The sequence below is a fragment of the Equus quagga genome, chromosome 8, assembly GCF_021613505.1.
Source record: "Equus quagga isolate Etosha38 chromosome 8, UCLA_HA_Equagga_1.0, whole genome shotgun sequence".
NCBI lineage: Eukaryota > Metazoa > Chordata > Mammalia > Perissodactyla > Equidae > Equus > Equus quagga.
Genome location: NC_060274.1, coordinates 110,241,017 through 110,259,793, shown reverse-complemented (window position 1 = coordinate 110,259,793; position 18,777 = coordinate 110,241,017). Strand labels below are relative to the sequence as shown.

The 18,777-nt window shown below is 35.4% G+C and overlaps 1 protein-coding gene across 9 annotated transcripts in view; it reads right to left on the bottom strand.

Annotated features, from left to right (window-relative positions):
- Positions 1 to 18,777, bottom strand: part of MKLN1 (muskelin 1) — a 320,604-nt gene that overhangs the window by 83,403 nt on the left and 218,424 nt on the right. For all 9 annotated transcript variants that reach the window (XM_046670333.1, XM_046670335.1, XM_046670330.1 and 6 more), the window contains one exon: positions 4,484 to 4,561. In XM_046670333.1, coding sequence (XP_046526289.1) covers positions 4,484 to 4,561 — 78 coding nt within the window. The remainder of the gene's footprint in view (positions 1 to 4,483; positions 4,562 to 18,777) is intronic.

Here is an 18,777-nt window from a genome sequence, read left to right as displayed (position 1 = left end):
GTATATTACCTTGGCTAATAACTTTCCCTGTCTCAGCTTTCTCCTATATAAAATAGAGAATATCCAATTTTTTTACTAATTTCACAGGGGTACTATGAAAAAGACCGAAATGTCAGTTCTTTTATACAGAAAATAAGATGTAAAACTGAAGCTTTTCATTACTACTGTATTCAAGGGCTAATCATTCAGAAGTTCTCTGCAAATTCTTTTTCTAATAGTTAGGTTTATATTTTGCAGCTCATTATCACTGAAGTTTTGCCCTTGTATTCCTTCTTCCCCTCAGTCAGTATTGCCACTTTCAAGAACTCATATGGGACACAGCAAAAGCTGTATTAAGAGGAAAATTCATCGCAATACAGGCACATCTTAACAAACAAGAAAAATTCCAAATAAGCAATCTTAAACTACACCGAACTGAATTAGAGAAAGAAGAACAAATAAAGCCCAAAGTCAGCAGAAGGAGAGAAATAATAAAAATCAGAGCAGAAATAAGTGCTATTGAAACGAAAAAGGCAGTAGAAAGGATCAATGAAACAAAGAGCTGGTTCTTTGAGAAGATAAATAAAATTGACAAACCCCTAGCCAGACTTACAAAGAAAAAAAGGGAGAAAGCTCAAATAAACAAAATCAGAAATGAAAGAGGAGAAATAACAACAGACTCTGCAGAAATACAACGGATTATAAGAGAATACTACAAAAAACTATATGCCAACAAAATGGATAACCTAGAGGAAATGGATAAGTTCTTGGACTCCTACAATCTCCCAAAGCTCACTTAAGAAGAAGCAGACAATTTGAACAGACCAACCACAAGGAAAGAGATTGAAACAGCAATCAAAAACATCCGTAAGAATAAAACCCCAGGACCAGATAGCTTTCCGGGGGAATTCTACCAAACTTTCAGAGAGGATTTAATACCTATCCTTTTCAAGCTATTCCAAAAAATTAGGGAGGATGGAACACTTCCTAACACATTCTATGAGGCCAACATCATGCTGATACCAAAGCCTGACAAGGACACCACGAAAAAAGAGAACTACAGGCCAGTATCACTGATGAACATAGATGCGAAAATTCTAAACAAAATTTTGGCAACCAGAATTCAGCAATTCATCAAAAGGATCATATATCATGATCAGGTGGGATTCATACCAGGGACACAGGGATGGTTCAACATCTGCAAATCAATCAACGTGATACACCACATCAACAAACTGAGGAATAAAAACCACATGATCATCTCAATAGATGCAGAGAAGGCATTTGACAAGATCCAACAGCCATTTATGATAAAAACTCTGAACAAAATGGGGATAGAAGGGAACTACCTCAGCATAATAAAGGCCATATATGACAAACCCACAGCCAATATCACACTCAATGGGCAAAAACTGAGTGCCATCCCCCTGAAAACAGGAAAGAGACAAGGATGCCCTCTATCACCACTCTTATTTAACATAGTACTGGAGGTCCTGGCCAGAGCAATCAGGCAAGAAAAAGGAATAAAAGGAATCCAAATAGGGAAGGAAGAAGTGAAACTCTCGCTGTTTGCAGACGACATGATCTTATATATAGAAAACCCCAAAGAATCCATCAGAAAACTCTTAGAAGTAATCAACAACTACAGCAAAGTTGCAGGGTATAAAATCAATTTGCGTAGATCAGTAGCATTTCTATATTCTAATAACGAGCTAACAGAAAAAGAACTCAAGAACACGATACCATTCACAATCGCAAGAAAAAGAATAAAATAACTCGGGGTAAATTTAACTAAGGAAGTGAAGGACCTATATAATGAAAATTACAAGGCCTTTCTGAGAGAATTGGATGACGACATAAGGAGATGGAAAGACATTCCATGTACATGGATTGGAAGAATAAACATAGTTAAAATGTCCGTTCTACCTAAAGCAATCTACAGATTCAACGCTATCCCAATCAGAATCCCAATGACATTCTTTACAGAATTAGAACAAAGAATCCTAAAATTCATATGGGGCAACAAAAGACTCCAAATTGCTAAAGCAATCCAGAGAAAAAAAGAATAAAACGGGAGGCATCACAATCCCTGACTTCAAAACATACTACAAAGCTACAGTAATCAAAACAGCATGGGACTGGTACAAAAACAGGTGCACAGATCAAAAAGCCCAGAAATAAAACCACACATCTATGGACAGCTTATCTTTGACAAAGGAGCTGAGGGCATACAACGGAGAAAAGAAAGTCTTTTCAACAAATGGTGCTGGGAAAACTGGAAAGCCACATGTAAAAGAATGAAAATTGACCATTCTTTCTCACCATTCACCAAAATAAACTCAAAATGGATCAAAGACCTAAAGCCGAGACCTGAAACCATAAGCCTTCTAGAAGAAAATGTAGGCAGTACACTCTTTAACATCAGTATTAAAAGGATCTTTTCGGACACCATGTCTTCTCAGAGAAGGGAAACAACAGAAAGAATAAACAAATGGGACTTCATCAGACTAAAGAGCTTCTTCAAGGCAAATGAAAACTGGATTGAAACAAAAAAACAACACACTAACTGGGAAAAAATATTTGCAAGTCATATATCTGACAAAGGCTTAATATCCATAATACATAAAAAACTCTCACAACTCAACAACAAAAAATCAAACAACTTGATCAAAAAATGGGCTGGAGACATGAACAGACATTTCTCCAAAGAAGATATACGGATGGCCAACAGGCACACGAAAAGATGTTCATCATCGCTGATCATCAGGGAAAGGCAAATCAAAACTACATTAAGATATCACCTTACACCCATTAGAATGACAAAAATAACTAAAACTAATAGCAACAAATGTTGGAGAGGTTGTGGAGAAAAAGGAACCCTCATACACTGCTGGTGGGAATGCAAACTTGTGCAGCCACGATGGAAAACAGTATGGAGATTCCTCAAAAAATTAAAAATAGAACTACCATACGACCCAGCTATTCCACTACTGGGTATCTATCCAAAGAGCTTGAAGTCAGCAATCCCAAAAGTCCTATGCACCCCAATGTTCACTGCAGCATTATTTACAACAGCCAAGACATGGAAGCAACCTAAGTGCCCATCAACAGATGAATGGATAAAGAAGGTGTGGTATATATATACAATGGAATACTACTCAGCTGTAAAACAGAACAAAATCATTCCATTTGCAATAACATGGATGGACCTTGAGGGAATTATCTTAAGTGAAATAAGCCAGTTAGAGAAGGATAATCTCCGTATAACTCCACTCATATGAGGAATTTAAAAATGTGGATAAAGAGAACAGATTAGTGGCTACCAGGGGAAAGGGGGGGGGGGGGGGGAGTAGGCACAAAGGGTGAAGTAGTGTACCTACAACATGACTGACAAATATTAATGTACAACTGAAATTTCACAAGATTGTAACCTATCATTAACTCAATAAAAAAAATAAAAACAAAAAAATACTAAAATCAATTACTGTCAGTATGTTTGCATTCTATATATTTAATCCATTAGTTTTCAAATACACAGTTACAGCCTTTTAGCTACAACACGTTTTCTTTTTAAGAAAATCACCTCATATATGACTGATAAAATAGGAGAATGATGATCATATAATGCAGAAATTAGGGAGGTTTATAGCAATTTTCTCCAGTATATTACTGTTTAACACCATCAGGGGATAGCTTTCTCACAATTAAAGAGAAGACCTTAGCAACACATGAAGACCATGGGAAAAAAGCTGAACATCCAGAGAACTGCCCTCCTTTAACACAAGTAGTTGCATTAAAAAACTGCTACACTTTCCACTATGTTAACCATCTGGCAAAGCAGTGAGTACAGACGAAGAAGTGACAAAAACCTCCCCCATATGAAAAAAATGGATTAATGAAGAAGACTACATCCTGGATCAGATTTTAAGCTTTGATAAAAATAGTCTTTATTAGAGACATATGCCCTCTGGGGTTTATAGCTCAAAGAAGGAAGTATGAGCCCCAGGGTTTAAGGTTCCAATCTCAGTGTGATGCTCAATATAAATGCCTGTAAAGATTTAACTATACTAGTATTTATTTTTATTAGGATTACTAGACTAGTTTTTATTAGTATCTGGTTATAAAGTTCCATAGATTTAGAATGGTATACCCCATTTCTACTTTTCTCATAAACCCTGTGAGTTTTAGTGAGCAATTTTGCAGAACTTAAGGTTTTTTAGGAACACATGTTTGGCATTACAACACAATAGGCTAAAATTTTACAGTGTCTCTATAAAAGCACTTTATGATGGTATTCTTTGTATGATGGTATTCTGTTACAGCAGTAAAACAAAAGGTTAAAGGGAAAACATGACCACCTCTGCCATCTAGTTAAGGAACCTATGTCTTGTTTTAAACACCTGCTTTTCATTAACAAGAGTACTGTGAAACTTGACCTACCTTGGGAAAAATGAAACTGAGACATGAAAGCAAAAGTACCCACCACCTAGAAGGCAGAGCTTACCTTTGGTGCTTTTGGGAATGATTTGACTCCATCGTGGCTTATATTCTTGTTGACTGATATACTGATTGAACAAGCCATCTGCAAATAAAGAACGAGAGAGAATTACATCTTAACCAGCTTACATTTTTTGTCATAGTAAAAAAGACAAAAATGTAGAAGCCTACATTAAGGGAAATTACCAATAATGTCATTGACACAATAGCACATTTTCATAAACTATGTGTCACTTCAGTTTTCAAGCTACCTCTGATATAAATAGTAAAGTATTAATTGACACAACAACCACGTAAACAAATTGTTTCAGTGGCAGCTCATATTAAACTTACTATGTTTTCCCCATTTTTCACTATTATACAAGAAAACTAGAGAAAGAAATGGGAGCTCCAACAACTTCGGTCTAGACTCTCATACCTTCAGGAAAAAACAAAATTAATCCTTTAAAGTAAAAACTCCAGTTTTACATGGTTTCTTTGAGTACAAAACTACATAGAGATAAAAGTACCAGTAATAGTAATAGAAATAGCAATATAGTTATTGAATACTTACCAAATGTTAGAATCTGTGCTGTCTTACTTATCTGATTTAACTCTGAAAACAACCTTATGAACCAGGCATTGTCATTTCCATATTTTGGATGGGGAAATGCGTATTTAGAGAAATTAAGGAACTTAACCAAAATCCCACAGTTCTTCTTCAGTGGTGGGCCTGGGACTCATGTTTCACTATGCTTTACTTACTTCTCAATCTGTTTCATTAACAAATTCTTAATCTATTTAAGAGGTGGTGTTACACTAGTTACTATAATGGTCATGGAGATTGAACTCCCCACACACATCCATTCTACCCCAAATACTTATCAAGCCCTAATCCCATGGCTCTCAACAAAGATGTGTTTAAGAATGGTATGGAACCCAATTCTGGCTAATGAAACATGAGGATCTTCTGGGGGGACTTCCAGGAAATGTTTCCTTACTTCTAAACAGACATACAGAGAAGGAAAATCTACTTTTATTCCTCTGGAAATTTTCATATCTGTCTGCAATGTACACAACTGTTACAGCCAATTTGTAGAGGTATGAGAATGAAGTCAATTCTATAATGATGAGAGAACAAAGAGCGATAAAGTACATTACTGAATCGACCAACCATGAAATCTACCTTACCTCTGGATTTCTTGTTATGTGATATATTTCCTTACTTTTTAAACTAGGGTTTTCTTTTACATGAGCCCCAATAGATTATAATTTATAAAGTTGCCTTTACTGTAAATTCTGTCATTTGACTCTGAGTTCAATCTGAATAAAGGTTTTCCCTTTTGCTTCCTTTAGTCACTAAACGCAAATACTTCTCCAAAAAATTTATAAGTAAAACTGTCTGTTCTCCATGACTTGTATGCTCACCAGAGACTGTAATTTACAGAAATCTCCCTAATGTCCTTCTTTTCTGGGTAATTACAAAGCTCAACTGTAACCACACCCTTCAGCTTTCAGGTCTTTTGAGATGGTTTTAAGTGGAAATTCCCATCCCATACAGTCATCTAGTTTCTTTTTGTCTTTGAAACTTCAAAATTCCTGCAAAAAAAAGTTCTAATATTCATTTCTCCTTTTTAAAGTAGCACTCATAAATGAGCGTTTATATTTTAATTGTTAAAGTAAGGGGAACTAGTAGATTCACAGCTTATCTTAGAGAGAGTGTTTCTATCACATAATCTACTCCCCAATGGGCTTTACTGACAATTCTTGCCCCATCCAGCCTATTCTGATCAATACTCTTCTCCCATTACAAGAGTTGGAAATGCATTTTTTCAGATAGACTGTTGCAGGGCTCCTATTAATAGTAATGATAAGATGATAGTAAAAATACTAATTGTAAATTTAGAATTACACAGAAATGATATAGTAATTAAAGTTTATTCAGTTTTGAGAAAGACACAAAAGTTAAATAATCCTCTTTAAAAAATCTTAAATAGAGAAGATAAAACTATTCAATAAAGACAAGATTTTAAAATATATATTAATTCTACATAATGGCTAACTGAAGAGGAGAGAGAAAGAAAAAGTAAAGATGGGAATATGTAGAGATGAGTAGAAAACTGAGAGAGAAGGAAACTGCAGACATGACAAATACACAGCAAAAACAGAGAAAATTAGGAAAGTAACATATTTCACATTTTTTTATAGTAACCAACTGCCACATTACCTAAGTCTCCCATACTAATTAGCTACACGACTTTTGATAAGTAAGTTCCTTATCTGTAAAACATGTTTAAGAGTTGGGCAGAGCCTAAGGTTCCTTTCAAATTCTGGCATACTAGGATTCCACCACTGTTAGAACCAAAATGTTTACTGGAACTATGTGTGTCTGGCTAATTCCACTTTATGTTCATCCTAGAAAAGTCTCCAACTTCTTTTTCCTCTTAAGTTGTCTGTGACTATTCTCAAAGAGAAACCACAACCCACTGTGGAGAAATTTTTCAAAGACCTCCTAAGGCAGTGATCATAGCCACAGTTCTAATCAGATGAAAGACTCCTTCCCTGATCTTTAAAGTCACTCTAAACGTTGCAGGTAAAATTAATTGCTAATCTAATTGCTTCTTCAACCAATCCTTCTATCCCCACTATTAGTAACCTGAAAAGCTTATAAATACTCTACTGATCAAGATCTTCATACTATTTCTCTTCTATCAAACACAAGTGGCTTAAGAAAATATTGTCAGTAATTTTCAAAGTTAAAAAAGCAAACTCTCAAATGTGATGCAATTCTTGTAAAATAATTTTGTAAATACACACACAGATGGAAAAAATATAAGTGACATACATCAAAAAGTAAAAAGTGATTTTCTTCGGTTGGCAGGATTGGGATGATTTTGGTTTTTGATTTGGGTTTTTTTTCCTTTGTACTTTTCTGTTTTCCCAATTATCTGCATTGAGCATTACCAGAAGAAAAGCTATAAAACAACCAAATATGTGGAACTATTTTCTAAACTTGGGAAGAACTTTGTAACATATTGTTACCACCAATATAAGCCACTTTCACACACTTTGCTACCCTGAAATCTCTTCTTTGCAGCTCACTAGACACAGCCACTTTTCTATAAGCAGTACTTTGTACACTGACATCAGCTTGTTTTAACAAGGACAGGGAGCCAAACGTGCCCAAAGGGTTTATAATCATGCTTGCAGAGGATATTACTTCCAAAATTTAAAATATTAAGTACTCCAGGGGCCAGCCCCGTGGCCAAGTGGTTAAGTTTGGGCACTCTGCTTTGGCAGCCCAGGGTTTCACTGGTTCAGATCCTGGGTGTGGACATGGCACCATTCATCAAGCCATGATGAGGCAGCAGCCCACATGCCACAACTAGAAGGACCCGCAACTAAAACTACACAACAATGTACCAGGGGCTTTGGGAAGCAAAAGGAAAAGAAAATAAAATCTTTAAAAAAATATTAAGTACTCCAAACTTAAAATATTAAGAAATTATGATGATCTTACATTAGATAGAAAAAACTAATCTTCTCCTGAGTAATGACAGTTAAGAGCATAACATCAGATATTCAGTATATAATAAATGCACAGAATAGAAAAAAAGCATGGGGTGGGGGACTCTCCTAGTCACATGGTTGGCATTTCTTTTGAGTCATCTTAATGTGACTAAGTTCTTTCCATTAAAACAAACTGCTCATAAAACTCCTAGTTCCAATAAAGCAGATTCCTAGTACCTAATGGTACCCTGACAAGTTACACTATCTTGCAGAGTAGTGAAATAAACATTTAAAAAAAAATTGGTCTGGAAACTTTTTAATTTGCCTCTTTCTCTCTCTAATAAACTCCTTTTCTCTTCACTAGTCTAAAGGTCACACAATTCTCTTTGGTATCTCTTACTCTTCGGTGGAGATCATTAGAAAACCTGAAGAAAATTATTTAGATACAGCATTATCAAATCTGGAAGTAACGTTTTAAAAAGATCTTACCAAAGAAAAAAGAATTGACTTTTATTGTGTACTTACTGTGTGCAGGACACCACAAAGGGTAACTCATTTACTCCTTAAAATAAACCTATGCAATGGTCATTATTAATTAGGAAATCAAGGTTCAGAGAAGTTAAATAACATGCCTAAAGACTCTAAACAAAAGGTATAAAAGCCCAATTCCAAAGTTCAACATCCTTTCAATTCTTCATAGACTGCATGTAAATACAGATACACACATAAAAAAGAATAATACACTTATAATAGACTAGTTTTTAAATTAAAATCTAAGATAAAATACTATAATAACAGACATGGCAAAATTTACCTATTCAATAACACTTGAGAAAAAGCAAGACTTTGCGAAACAAAACTCACCATACCAGCTCATTCTACTATAATATTAAACAAATCTAATATAATAAAAGAGGAATAAAACTAAAGAGTTGAAATATATCATTTATAATTTAAATGAAAAAATGTAATCCTTCTCTTAAATAAAGACCTACTGGCTACCGTGGCTAAAATTTAGTTAAGTTTTATTTCTTCTCTGGAACATTGGTTTGCCACTACTCCAGATCACTTACTTACCACAGGCATTCCTAGCAGCTGGAAGTTGTACCATATAAGCAATGGCTAGTTTGAGAAGCTAGCTGCTCTACCAAAAAACAAAACCAAAACAAAACATCTGTTCTTTTGGAGAAATCATAGCTTAATAGAAGACACAAAAGCTAGAAATATAAATTCCAGCCCTCTCACAACCCTGTAACACGTTAACTATCCAATTCTATTATTAACTTCTTGACTTCTTTCATTTTATAATATTAAACATCTAACCACTCCAAACAAAAAATATTATAACTTAAAAACTAGGTTGTGCTTTGCAGAGAAACATGATAAATTAAAGACTACCCTCATTTAATCTATTCTAATACATATCATCACCTCTTGCCAGAGAAACTGGGTTATCAATAAATAGTCCAGATCAGACTAGAGGTTACACTTAGTAGCTTTTCAACGAAATAACATGCTTTAGAATCTTCTTTTATGCCTTGCAAAAGAAAAGGAGGGGCCAGCCCAGCGTTCACCAGTGGAGATCCCAGGTGCAGACCTACACACTGCTCACCAAGTCATGCTGTGGAGGCGTCCCACATACAAAAGAGAGGAAGACTGGCAACAGATGTTAGCTCAGGGCCAACCTTCCTCACCAAAAAAAGAAAAGAAAGAAAGAAAGAAAGAAGGAAAGAAAGAAAAGTAGTAATAAAAATGTTTATTAGGGGCTTCGTAAACAGTAAGTTCTGTTTCAAGTCTGTTAACAGACACATTAAGGAAGTTTACTTTTTAAGAGAACAAGTTTAAGTTCTAGGAATCAGTCATAAGTCTGAAATCTTTGAAGCAATCAATAAAAACGACGCAAATATTAAAGCAGGGTAAAGATATTTCCAAAATACATTGCTTTCAGTACCTTGTTTTAATGTTAAAGAACTCTCTTTCAAGACCTAAAAGCAAATGAAAAGTTGACACCCCTATCCCACATAATCTCACCATGTTCCCTACAGTTCTAATTCTTGACAGGTCTTGCTAATAAGCCTTTTATTTTTGGTATACTTACTTACTTATAGATGTTCTTATGATTCAGCAAAAACATTTAGACTCTCTATTGAAACAATGACATTCTCATCTACAAAAGTATGAACACCCAATAGACTGTTTTGAAAGTGTCAAAAATAAATTAAAAAGTGACTCATTTACGGAGCCGGCCCGGTGGTGCAGGGGTAAAGTGCGCCCGTTCCGCTCCGGTGGCCTGGGGTTTGCTGATTCAGATCCTGGGTGCGGACATGGCACCACTTGGCAAGCCATGCTGTGGCAGGTATCCCACATATAAAGTAGAGGAAGATGGGCACAGATGTTAGCTCAGAGCCAGTCTTCCTCAGCAAAAACAGGAGGACTGGCAGCAGATGTTAGCTCAGGGCTAATCTTCCTCAAAAGGAAAAAGTGACTCCTTCAAACATGCCTGTGAACTTTCTATGTTAAAAAACTACTGGGGCCAGCCCCATAGCCAAGTGGTTAAGTTCACACGCTCCGCTACAACAGCCCAAGGTTTCACTGGTTCAGATCCTGGGCACGGACCTAACACCACTGATCAAGCCATGCTGAGGCGGTGTCCCACATAGCAGAACCAGAAGGACCTACAACTAGAATATAGAACTAGGTACTGGGGGGCTTTGGGGAGATGAAGAAGAAGAAAAGCATTAAGACTGGCAACAGATATTAGCCTGGGTGTTAAATCTTTAAAAAAAAAAAAAAAAAAACCTACTTCTGTGTTTTAAGAGAAAGTCAGGCAGCTGCGAATATTTCTGTCTTTTGTATGCGTGTGTGTGTGAGGAAGACTGGCCCTGAGCTAACATCTGCTGCCAATCTTCCTCTTTTGGCTTGAGGAAGATTGTCACTGAGCTAATATCTGCGCCCATCTTCTTCTACTTTATGTGGGATGCTGCCACAGCGTGGCTTGATGAGCAGTGGTAGGTCTGCGCCCAGGATCCGAACCTGTAAACCCCAGGCTGCAGAGGCAGAGTGCGCGAACTCAACCACTATGCCAATGGACCGGTCCCATTCTATGTCTATTTTTGACAAAAATCTAAAGCAGGAGATCAGAAGGGTCTGATAAAAGTAAAATTTTCCAAAAGAAATGAAAATATCACTTAGGAGAATGCACACTAAGAGCTAGCAGCTAACAATTTTCAAACTATTTAAAGTCTCTAGGTCCATTATCACCTTATTTTTCTCCTAAAATTATGACTATAATAAGTAAATACATTTCATACAGTCCTAACTAGGCACAAGCTGTCCTTGTCTCCAACAGTGAATACTCTCTTAAAAAGTACATGATTTAAAAAATGAAACTTAGGAAGGAAGCTTTTACCAAAAGAAAAAAATAATGTTCGAACCTCATCCAAGATCACACACACACAAAAAAAGGCACAGATAACAGCACTGCTGCCTATACCCACACTTCTATCAAACTGATTTCTCACTAAAACAGAGACTACATTCAAAAGAAAGGATTAAAAATTCACTTATAGAGCATAAAAGTCTTTTTGATAATTCAAGAATAATGGCTAGGTAACACAAATTTTTTATAAATTACACATTTCAGCAGTTTGTTCAAATTCTGAAAAGAGAAATACAAGAATTATAGCAGTTTATAACTCAATAATAAATATTGGGGAAACTGAACTAGTACATATTTACTAGGATAGTGAAGCATAACTGGTAAAGAGTAGGACTCAAATCTTAGCTCTGACACTTACTAGCTACACTATCTTAGGCAAATTACTTAATCATTCTCATTTATTAAATGGAGATAACAATACCTACTCTAAAGGGAGATATGAGATTTAATAAAATAATTTATGTGGAGGGCTTAGAAGAGTAGATGGCACATTGTAAAGCCCTCAAATACATGTTAGTTATGACAATGACATAATATTTGGAACTATACTTGGCAGAAAACTAACACTCTTCTATGCACAAAATGAGAAATATGACACAACGGCTAAAAGGAGTTAAGAGAAGGGGGAGCAAGTGAGGTGCAGGAATAATAAAAGAAGCTATCTTGAAAGAGCTGGCCTTGAAGAATGAGATGGAAATGAATAGTGATGAAAAGGAAAAGTAATCAGGGAAGAGAATACAGCATAATCAAAGGCACAAAGGCATGAATGAGCATGAATTATGGGAAGAAGCCATGTTTCAGGAAGATGTCTGGCAATCAGGTGGGAAAAAATGAGAAAGAATTTACAGTATGAGCACTGCTGAAAAGAAACAGTATCCTAAGGGAAAAGCAATATCATAAGGAAAAATCTTGCTATCCTGGAACACAGGCCAAGAACTCTCTTAAAATAGTCAGGAAAAACTCATCTCATTCAAAAATGAATACTACTGAAAAAGAATAAACTCAGGATTTATACAAAGATTAAAAGAAAGGAAAAGGAAAAAAAGAAATTTTAAAAAGTGGCAAAAGGGGGCCAGCCAAGAACTCCACTTCAGTGGCCTGGGGTTCAAGAGTTCAGATTCTCGGTGCAGACCTACACACTGCTCATCGAGCCATGCTGTGGAGGCATCCCACATACAAAATGGAGGAAGTCTGGCACAGATGTTAGCTCAGGGCCAATCTTCCTCACCAAAAAAAATGTAGTCATGTAATAGATGAAAATGGCCAAATGCTTTTCCATGAATATAAAAAATTTAGGTAAGCAATTCTCTTTACAAAACATGAGTGCAAATTAACAATATAAACAGTTGGAAAGTAGAGCTATAAATAGTTGAAAAAGATATGGCAAGACAACAGAAGGAAATAAAACATGAATTGTCAGTTAAAGGAAAAGAAGGAGGAAAAAAATGAAAACATTACAGAAAAGACAACCAAAACGTAAGGAGAGAACATACTATCAATATAGTAATGGAAATGAGATAAAGGATTTAGAAAAGCTTGAAAAATTAAACATAAATGTGTAGTTAAAAAAGATAAATCAGGGGCCAGCCCAGTGGTGCAGCAGTTACGTTCGCATGTTCCACTTCAGCGGCCCGGGGTTTGCCGGTTCAGATCCCGGGTGCGGACACGGCACCACATGGCAAGCCACGCTGTGGTAGGCGTCCCACATATAAAGTAGAGGAAGATGGGCACAGATGTTAGCTCAGAGCCAGTCTTCCTCAGCAAAATGAGGAGGATTGCCAGCAGATGTTAGCTCAGGGCTAATCTTCCTCAGAAAAAAGAGATTGAAAGAAAACCAAAATACATAATAGTTAGCATGTCCCACAGCTGCCACATTGGAGATGCCCTGTAATATAACTATATAATAATCTAAAACAAAGATAAAATATTTAAACAGCTTCCGGAAAAAGAGAGATTACATTCAAAGAAGCAACAGTTGAATGATATCCAAAATGTATTTGAAGAAAATAATTGTCAACCTAGAATTCTATATCCAGCAAAAATATCCAAGAAAAGAGAGAAAATTTTCAAGCAAACAAAAACTGAGTTAATCTGCATTAAAATAAATTCTAAAGGATGTGCTTGAGGCAGAAGGAACATGACCCTAGATAAAAGATCAAAGATGCAAACAGTAATGAAGAGTAAAAAATATTAGTGAATATTTAGATAAAATTAATGGGCACTGCACAAAACAAGAATAGGAATATTTTATAGGGCCCTTGAATATGGTATCAAAATAAAAGACAACAACAGCATATGTGGAAGGTGAGCAGATGGGAGTTCAAAGTCCACTAAGTCCTTATATGGGAAGAGGAAAAACGCACCGATAAATTTTGTTAAGTATGTATACTTGTTGTAATTTCTAGACTAATCGTAAATAAAATAGTAGCAGAGTGAGTTACTTCCAAAAAAAGAGGAAAAAAACAAAAATATTATGAGGAAAAAAGAAAGACAAGAGACAACAACCAAAAAGAAATAAAGAAGAGAGACAACAAAGTATATAAAGTAAAATGGTAGGTTTAAACTCATGTATTTACCAGTAATTCAATCATATAAGTGAAATAAACGTTCAAATCAAAAGAAGGCAGATTTTTTTAAATATCCAACAAAATTTAAAGGAGATACTTCTTTGAAAAAAGGATACAGAAAGTTTGAAAATAAAAGATGGAAAAAGATATGCTATGCAAATACTTACCAAATGAAAGCAAACGTCTTACTGTAAGACAATTTATACCTTAAGGAAAAACATTACTAGAGATAAAAACATACTGCATAATGATAAAACTTTCACTCAAAATGAAAGAATTTAAAATTTGTATGCATCTAGAAACATAGCTTCAAAATACACAAAGCAAAAATTGACTGAACTATAAGAAGAGTGAGACAATTCCATAATCATAGTTGGACGTGTTAACATATTTTTCTTAGTAAGTGAGAGAATCAGCCAGAAAACCATTACTGGTAAAGCAGATTTATGTGACATGATTAGCCAAGTGGACCAACTAGACATATACAGAACATTGCCCCAACATTAAAGAACTCACACTCTGTCCAAGAATATATTTATAAAAACTGAACAAAGTGGGCCAAATAGTAAGTCTCATCAAATTTCAAAGGATTGGAATCAGTACAGAGTATGTAATCTGACCACTATGCATTTATGCTAGAAATCTGTAACAAAGAAAATAATCAGAAAACCTTTATGTATTTGGAAATTTAAAACTACATTCCTATATAACTATGGCTCACACATATCATTTCATAATGAAATTACTGAACTGGACAAAAATGAAAATACTCACAGTACAACTAAAAAATAAGTACAGGGAAATTTATATCCTTAAAGGAATATATAGGAGAATAACAAACTCTGAAAATTAATAAGCTAAGCATCCATCTCAATAAGTATAAAAAGACAGCAAATTAGGGGCTGGCCTATGTAGGACAGTGGGTAAGTTCGTGCTCTCCGCTTCGGTGGCCCAGGGTTCACGGGTTCAGATCCCGGACACAGAGCTACGCACCGCTCATCAAGTCATGCAGCAGCAGCGTCCCACATACAAAATAGAGAAAGACTGGCAACAGATGTTAGCTCAGGGCCAATCTTAGTCTAACGATGATACTAAACATGAAGAGAAACGTAGGAGAAAAAAAAATTACAAGGACAATCTTACTAATGAAAATAGTTGGAGGAACTCTAACAAAACATTAGTCAATCTAAACCCAAAATAGACCAGAAAATATATGACAAAGTTAAGTATATCTGAAGTTTAACATTAGAAAATCAATCACTATGATTTTACATATTAATATGGTAGAAAAAGCATATCACAAAAGGTAGAGAAAAAGTATAAAATTTAATATCCATTTATAACATAAAATCTTATCAATCTAGGAATCTGATACAGGATCTCCAAAAACTCCACATCAAAATCACATTTAACAATGATATGCTGAAATCATTTCCTTTGACATGAACTACACAAGGAAATCCACTACCATTATGCCACAGCAACCTTGCACCAAATATCCTGGCCAAAAGACAAAATGTAAGTGCGAAAAAAGGCCTAAGGGTTGGAAAGAAAAATGTGTCATTATGCATAAGCATTCTAAACTGAATGAAAATGAAAACACAACATAGCAAAACTTGTGAGATACAACTAAAGTAGTCCTTAGTAGGAAATTCTTAACACGAAATGCCTAGATTAGAAAAGAGAGATCTCTAATGGTCTCAGCTTTCATGTTAAGGAATTAGAAAAAAGAAGAACAAATTAAAACAAAAGAATGTAGAAGAAAGGAAATAATAAAGGCAGACATCAATGAAACATAAAAAGAGAGAGAGAAAAGACGAGAAAATACAAAGAAACCAATAGCTGGTTTTCTTAAAATAAAATTGATAGATCTCCAGCCAGACTGCTGAGGAAAAAAGACAAAAATTACCAATATCAAGAATAAGATATGATATAAAGGTATCATTAGGATAATAACGGAATATTATGAACAACTTTACACCAATAAATTCACCAAGTTAAATGAAATGGGCATATTCCTCAAAAGACACAAACCGACAATGCTCACTCAAGAAGAAATACAGAACATAGGTAGCCCAATATCAACTAACAATACTAAATTTGGAGTTAAAAATCTTGCCACAAAGGTAACTCCAACAAGAATTGAGATCTCATTTTTAAAAATTCTAAGGAGAGGGAAACAGACCTACCACATCATTAACAACTACTGCATAAACCAAGGGGTGAGAAGGGAGAGAGAAACTTTAGGACCACTGTATTAAACTTTACCCCTCCCTTATCTCACAAAAGCAAACGTTTATTATAACAGTAAACTAGACAAATACTGCAAAGGCAGGTTTTCTTTGAGTATTTCCTGTTCCTAGGTGATTACTTTTGCCTTCCATCAGTGGATTTTACCTTTTTTCCCTGGCATTGTCAGAGAGGAAGTAGCAATTATTGGTTCAGAAATCACCTCAAATGAAATTAAACGTAAATGTAGGGATATTTGCAGGCAAATAGGAAGCCTGAAATAAATACAGCCCAACACTTCCTTAAAATACAGACCATACTTCAAAAGTGTATGGCAAGTATACTTGAAAAGTATACTAATATACTAATATACTAAAACTAGTTTTTGTTTCCTCTGTCATAGGAAACTTGATAAAAGATGCTTTTGATTCCTTAGACTTTAGCATGCCCTTCTCTACTGTTTTCAGCGGAGCAGAAGCCAAAAAGGTCTGCGGTGTTTACTTCCTTATTTGTCCAACAAATCATCATCAGTGAAGTCAGCAGCAAGCTGAACAACCCTGGAAGGAATGTTTATTAAGTAAACACTGTTCCAACCCAGCTGAGGAGTAGAAAACATATGACTTGGCTCTAAGTCTCAAGAATAGAGTTACTACCAATTTTCCCTAAACTTGGTTCCTTCCTAGAGCCAGAAGGATAAATTAAGTGTCTTATAGCAGCAGAGCTGCATAATTTTAACAGCTTCTCTTAAATGAGTATATTGCTAAAGAGACAGTTTTAAAACCTATTTTTAGCCTAAAAATTACATAAAGTTGCCAGTGGTTTTTGTTGTTGCTGTTTACTTTACCTTAACAAAATATTAAATGCCTTAAAAATAAAGATTTGAAACAAAATTAAAAACCCATAAAATTACTTGTGCCTTCCTCATCCTATAAAGTTAAAAATATACAGAATTCATTCTTAGAAATGCCATACAAACAGACAAATATACTTTCACCAGTGGCATTTTAAGGGTTTGGTAAGAGATTAATAATCACATATATTCTATGTGTTTATACTCCAAAGTATACTCTATTTAAAACCCAGTAATCATTTATTTGCATGTAACATCATCAACTAAACAAGTAGTAACAATGTACAAGTCTAACAATTTAACTTAACTTTAAATTTATAAACTCAAAGAAGGCAGTACTGGTTCTGCTTTCTTCCGTTGTAAAATATTTCACCAATATCTGATAAATGAGCACCTGTAATAATGGATGATAACAGCAATAAGATTAAAATATATGAAAGCAGAGCAGTGAGAAGGTCTATTATTCTTTATTTCTTTCTACAAAAAGATGTGCCAGATTTCATTCTACAAGTTTTATATTAAGTACTAAGCTGTTTTTACTCACAATGCTTCTGACACCAAATATATGAGTTTTTTTCTTACACCAACCATTTCTCCAATTATCTGACACCAACTAGGTGTGCAACAATTCAATTTAATTCTGACACTATCTACCCAGATTTGGCGTCAGATTCCACAAGTTAAAAGGGCTCAGTCCCACAAGATAACCCCCACTTGAGATGCCAATCACAAGTCCCAGCCCACCGGTACTTCTGATCTACTGGCTATAAATCAGAGGTTCCCACAATCCCCCTCAAGTTCAATAATTCACTAGAGTGACCAGAGAATTCAGGAAAGCACTTTACTTACTGTTACTGATTTATTATAAAGGATACAACTCAAGAACCACCAAATGAAAAAAGGCAAACGGCAAGAGCACGCCACCCTCCCAGCACCTCAATGTGTTCACCAAACTGCAAGCTCTCTGAATCACGTTGTATAGGGCTTTTTATTGAAGGCTCCACTACATAGGCATGATTAATTAAACATTGGCCATTGGGGACTGAATTCAATCTTTGACCCCTCCCTCCTCCCCAGAGGTCAGGGGTCGGACTGAAAGTTCCAGCCCTCTAATCACATGGTTTGGTCTTTCTAAAGATCTGAAGCTATCTAGAGACCCCAGCCACCAGTCATCTCAGCAGACAAGACACTTAGCAGTCCACAGATTCCAAGGGTTTTAGGAGCTGTGTGCCAGGAACAGCAAAAGACCAAATATGTATTTTTTTTATTATACCACAAGTACCTATTCTGTTCTTTGTCACCATGAAAGTCACTGTGGGAGATTTTTTAAAAGAATGCCATTCTACAAAGAAACAACAATGTCCTTTTTTTCAAATAATAAAACATGCCAGACCTTAAATATTCAATTGGTGTCATCCTCCAAAACAATTACCTTGGGAGATTATATTACATTCTAACATTCACGTTTCTTTCAAAACCAGATTATAAGCCACCCAAGAAAATCAGCAATTATGTAGCATCCACACCTCACAGAAGATGTTTCCAATACAAACCTCCTCATTCACTATAACTGTGTACTAATAACATTTTTTGGCTTATCCACCCACCCACCAAATTACACCATTAAAAAAACGACAATTTGCTATCAACAAAAATACATAAAGGAATAGGGCACTAATACTGAAGGTAACATTAAAGCCTTTTTCTAGGGCTGGCCTGGTGGCGCA